The following is a 6,000-nucleotide window of genomic DNA, read 5'->3' as shown; positions in this document are numbered from 1 at the left end:
GACTTTTCCCTTCCCTTGGAAGTTTTGTCTGCTTACCTTAATGCAATGTATCAGACTCAGGGAATAATTAAAAAATATTTTTCTGTCTGATGACATTTCTAATTAGTTGGTTATTACAGTTGCAAAAAAAAAAAAAGAGAGAGAGAAAAGTAATTGTGTGAATAATTGAACAACTGCTTAAGCAAGGTGCTTTGCTGCTTTTATTACTTTTTTAATTTTAAATGATAGCTGACAGGATTCTAGCTACAGGTATTATAAAGTTTATATCAGTAATTGTTTTCAGCTATAGCATTTAGAATGAACGGTTTCAAGAAAGAAAAGAGAGAGATAAGGAGTGCATTTGTATGAACACAAGAATAATTTAATAAGTAGATTCCCAAAATATTTTTCCTTCAAAATACCTAACAACTCAGAAAGCAATGTTTTCAGAAAAAAAGCAAGAGACCTCTTCACCTGTACATTTGAAAACAGTTTAACTATGACTAAAATGAAAGGCAAGAATATTTGGCAAACTTACAATAAGCATACTTCCCTAGAAGTGTTTTTATTTTGTATTTGATTGAAGTACTGATACCTTACCTGGGAAACGCAGCTCTCTAGGGAATAGCTAGGGTTTTACTTGGCTTGTTTTTTTTTTTTTTTCTTTTTTATTAAAGAATAGTCTGTCGCACATCAAAAAGCAAACTCTTTGGAAGTATATTTGTGAGCTTTGTGGATAAATCTTATCTAATGGGACTGGCTTGGCTTCCTTGACAGAATAAAAGAAAATACATTCAGTTAGTGGCATGATTTTTAAAGTAGCTTTTGTGAAAAAGTGCTTGAGTTTCCCTCCTGCACATCATTAAATGCTGAAATTAAACCGTGTGCAGCCCATAACAATATGCCTTCAATTTAGTGTATTTTATGAGTCTGTACTATGATGATTGATTTTTGAGTACAAAAGCTTTCATCACCACATGATCTTCTACAGAACTTTACTTGTTTTTTAAGTAATACAAATTGTTCCTTATGAAGTAGTATACTTAGATCAACTTGTTAAAAGCACATTTGTGTGCTGCTGAAAGGCCTACATGAAGTATGAATGATTTTGGTGAGTGCCTAAATATTGTTTAATGTATCTGAAAATTCTATTCCTGCTAAACTCCTATTCTGAAACATACACCATTAGAGAAAATGAATGAACCAATAGGTGTTATCACAAAAAATTTGGATTGTGAATGTGTTAAAACAAAAAAGCTTGTCTCAAAAGATAGTATGCTGACAGTTCTTACCCAAGTTATTGTTCCATGTACAGAAATTCCTTCTTAATCTGAAGAGAAGTCAAAATGAATGGTTGTATTTGTTGTTTCAGGAACTGCAGTTTGAGAGATTGACTCGAGAACTTGAGGCTGAACGTCAGATTGTAGCTACCCAACTGGAGAGATGTAAGCTTGGATCAGAAACTGGAAGCATGAGCAGCATTAGGTAATGTATGAATTTCTAATTTCTTTGCTCCAGTTTATTAAATTAATACAGAGAATAAATTGTATTGATCATCATCTTGTAAAAAATTATACACAAGGGGGCATGAGCTTTTAGTAGAGTTTGAAAATTTGCATTTTGGCCGAATGTTTTTACAGAATGTTTCAGCAAGATTAATTTTTGTGCAATCTGGTATGTGATTTATCCACTAATAAAATGGCAGCCTCATCTGCAATTCATTCACTTGCCATAATCTGATTAGAATGATACTAAAACTCCCATTTTTACTACCAACACAGTCACCATTTTCAACCAAAAACATTTTAGCTTCATATTTGCAGAGATGTATTAAAAAGTATGTGAACCTGTTTTCTTATCAGTCCATCATTCAAAGCATTAAAAGCTCTAGAGATCATTTCAGCTGCGTATATAATATAATATATTTGCTTGCAACCGCTGATCTCACATCAAAATGTAATGATAAAGTAGGAATCTCGCTCTTTTTTAAACATTGGCTTTCTTAAATTAGACTGTTCTGGCACATAGGTTGGATGATGATAGAATTCTTTTAAGAAATTCTAGTAAAAGAAAGCTGATCTCTTAGTCGGTTTGGTGGGAGTAAAGGTTTTGTAGTTTTGAGCTTTTCTATGTGTTTTTTGTTTTCTCAGGTGAACATAATAAATGAAAGATGATATTATTTCAGTTTCAAGGATCAAGAAGAAATTAAAATGTTTTGCATGACTACTTAAGCAGTAAACCAGTTCTGCAGTCACTTTATATAAAAAAAAAAAAAAAAAGAAAAGAAAAAAAGAAAAAAAACAGGCACCACTGGATGGACATATTTTCTCTTTTCACAATAAGTGTGATATCTTTCTAATAGATAAGGTGAAGTATGATGTGCCAAGCTTAGTAAAGTTTTGTGTGGTATTAGTAGAAAAACTACAAAAATATCTGTGACTAGGGTAATGAATTCTTCCTTAGCTCATGCAATTCAAGGTGCTCCTCAATCAAATAAATGATTATTTTGCAGAATACTTAGGAAATAATTACTCAGTAGAACACCAAAGATGAAACAAAAATGGTGAAAGTAATAGTTTAATTAAAATGACAGAAGGCAGAAGAATCTTTCATTAATTCAGCGAACTCTGCCCATGAAGTTGACTTAATTATGAACAATCTTAACAGTAAATCATTGAGAATTGATTTCCTAAAGAGAAAAGCATCTTAATGTATTCTGTATATTCTTTCCTACCAACTAGATTTATATGAAAATTGTATTAACATTATATTAATATGAAAAAATCATATTGCTTAGAGTTATTTAAACAATTATTATTTTTTTGCAAGGCACTACATTATTATAGATGCACTTAAGTGCATTCTTACATCACTTTAAACTTAATTCCTTTGAGATTATAGACTCAGGTTCAGTGAAGATTAATTCTGTTCTATGGCTTTTTATGATTAATGTTGCGTGAGTTCCTGTTAGCATTTAAATTTTGCTTTCCTACTTTAAAAAATGAATTTCATGCTAAAAAATTCAAGTGATGAGGATAGTTTTAAATAAGTAGTTTAAGTCTTCAACTATATTAAGAGGTTTCATTATGTGAACATTTACATAAGGAACAGAAGATTTTTGAGGTTAAAAATAATTGTATTTTCTTCTCATTCATGTGAAAAAAACGAAAAATTCACACAAAAAAATGTTTCATACTGGAAAGAATATTTATTGCCCCAAATATCTGTTAATAGAGTGCCCTTAAGCATGCTGTTGTAGTAAGCAGATACAGATAACCATTAGCCTAATATGGCTCTGTTTACCTCTGCCTAGCTTTTGTTTTCCCAACTACAGAGCTGGGTTTGATGAATGTGCAAGCTTCATAGTAGAGATAGAAGAGCCTCCTCCTCCTTCTTCCTTCTCAGAATTTCATTACAGGAAGTTCTACATTATGTTTTTCGAGGTTTGGGTTTGCTCCCCAGAGCAGTGTGCACGCTACCCGATTTGCTCATTGCATCGGTAGAGAACAGCCTGGCTCTGAGAAGAGTGATGGCTATTTGCTTCTGCATGTCGTGGTTGTCACCAAATATGAGTGTGGGGAAAATGCAGAGGAAGCAGGCCTTAAAGGAAAAATAGGTTACCTTTCTTGCCTACCTCCTGCTGCAAAGAGGTATTTTATTCAAAAAAATAAATTTCAAAAAAAAAGGGGGGGGGGGGAAGAAAACCAAATATTTTGCAGAGGAAGGGATGGGCTTTAAACAGGGCTTCAAAAGCAATCAGTGAGCAAGAAAAGAAATGTGGACCTAAGGCATAATTTTAAGATCTGCCAAAATGGATGATGAAACACTGAAAATAGGGAAAAAAAAAATCTTTAAATCCTGAAATTCTCTCCCCAAGTCTAGAATTCTTATTCTTCTAAGCAGCTAGAAAAAAGGGAGATTATTCTCTTACAGATGAAAAAAATCCTAAAGTAAAAGATGCTTCAAGCATGTAATTAAAATCCAGCTTTTTGTGTTTAACTTTAGCATCTGTTTTCTTCTTATGGTATATTCACAATGCATCAATAGGCAATTGTACTCAAGCATTTTCCCCCCACTTGAAAAGCCTGCAAAGCCTTTACTAGCAAGTGTTTATGAGATAGAAATCATTAGAGGACTACAGCTACTATTGCAACAACAACAATAAAAGACAAGGACCGTTTTGTAGAACAACAATTTTAGAGATACTGACAGAATAACTGTAGGATCATAACTGTAAGAAGACAATAATACTGCTTCCAGCGTGGAGGGATTATGATCCCCAGTGGAGCAGAATGAGCAAACAGAATTTCAAGGGAAAGAGCAAGCACGGTTTGCACTTTGTATTTTTAAGTAACAGGGCAGTGTCTTGCCTGTGACAAAGCAAAATTTTGAAATCCGCAAAGGACTGTTCGTTCTGAAGACGTGCTTGCTCAAGCATTGCCATGGAAGCAAGTGACAGAAAGGGTCCTTTTCTTGAAACCAGAGTTGTCCTTATTACCACTGAATAAATGAAATGGTTTTATTTTTTTTTTGAATACGGGTTAGTTTAAAAAAAATCCTCCTAATTTGAAAGTTTATTCAAAAAATTTTCTAGTAGTCTATGAATTCAAGGATAAATTTGTTTTAAACCTGCTTTCTAGCAGAGTACAAACTAAAATGAGAAGTTATAACTGTTATTAGTAGGCCTTTATAGATGGAAAGCTTTTTTAGCAAACTTGAAATCCTACTATAAAAGTCTCCAGTAGAGGTGAATATACATCCTGCAGTGATGTCACCATTGCCTGATGACATCTGGGTGTTATTATTCAGATGCTCTGTCTTATTAAGGAATAATCAATCTGGACTGATTGTAATCAGCATATTTTAATACTGGGAAGTTTCATTTTTTTACCACTTGGAAATAATTCATTCAAAATATGTAAAAGGAATTTTTCTTGTTAATTTTTCTTACTTATGTCCATTAGTAACTGAGTATCTAAAACTAGTACATGGAGCATCTATCCATATTTGAAATTTTGGTCAGGCTAAAACAACTTACAGTGATATTTACTGCCGTGTCTTATCTAACATCTTGAAACAAGTACAGATATACATAAAAAGAAGTACTTACATGCTTAGAAACTTAATGTCAAGTACACTTCATTGTGGAGCTGTCAGGAAAGTTATTCTCAGCTTTACCTCCTTGAGGTTGTGCTTTCCTGAAGTCTTCGTGTGTGTCTTAAGGTTGTGCACTTGAAACTGTATTTCAGGAACGTGCTAAAGGTCTGCTATTTCTGGCTTCGTTTTTACTTTCTGCACTCCTCTTGCAAATTTGACACTTGGCCCCAAAGAAGTCATGTAGCGACCTGTAAAGCTGCTTGTTGCTCAGTTTTGGATCATTAAGGATCTCGTGTGTGACCTTTTCTTGTCACAGAAACCAGGATCCAGAAAGTAACATTAGATGAATTTGCGTACTAAAATGCAACTCTGTACAGCCTGGGTCCAAAACTGGAAACTCTGTATCTTACACTAGTCTAGCTGCACAGCTCAGGTTGGTCAAGCCTGGTGAGAAGCAGGTCTAAATAGCAAGGATGGAAAGCTACATTAACAGAATTACACAATTTCTAGGATATCAAGTAATATCTCTGTACTGTATTTTACCTGTAGACATACCAGTTTGTTCAGAAGATTTGGGGTTAATCAGAGTTGGCTCCTCTACCCAAAATTATGATTGTGAGAAGCTTTACTTGATTCAAGGGACAAAAACACTTTAGTTCTTCCTCAGGATGATTCACTAACGTTGAAGAGTTGACTCTGGACATGCAAGGAAATACCGCTGCTCTACCTCAGTTTGTCAGTTCAATGCCTATGTATCTCACAGCTGAGTCCTGTCAAAAATGCCAAAAGTAGGTTTTCCTTCTTGTACACTTGATCTTTATATACTTTTAGGGGCTTTAGTAGACCATAGTCACTAGGAAGTGTACTAAGAGGACTTGGATGCCTTCTGCGCAGGAGCAGTTCTTTGCTGTGAATCTAAGAGGG

The 6,000-nt window shown here is 34.1% G+C and overlaps 1 protein-coding gene across 1 annotated transcript in view; it reads left to right on the top strand.

Moving 5' to 3' along the window:
• Positions 1-1,081: 1,081 nt before the first annotated feature.
• The window catches only part of CTNND2 (catenin delta 2), a 405,040-nt gene continuing 400,121 nt past the window's right edge, over positions 1,082-6,000 (top strand). The window contains exons 1-2 of the mRNA XM_062568505.1: positions 1,082-1,090; positions 1,352-1,464. Coding sequence (XP_062424489.1) covers positions 1,082-1,090; positions 1,352-1,464 — 122 coding nt within the window. The remainder of the gene's footprint in view (positions 1,091-1,351; positions 1,465-6,000) is intronic.

The sequence above is a fragment of the Rhea pennata genome, chromosome 2, assembly GCF_028389875.1.
Source record: "Rhea pennata isolate bPtePen1 chromosome 2, bPtePen1.pri, whole genome shotgun sequence".
In the NCBI taxonomy this organism is placed as follows: domain Eukaryota; kingdom Metazoa; phylum Chordata; class Aves; order Rheiformes; family Rheidae; genus Rhea; species Rhea pennata.
This window is presented reverse-complemented; position numbering and strand designations above follow the sequence as displayed.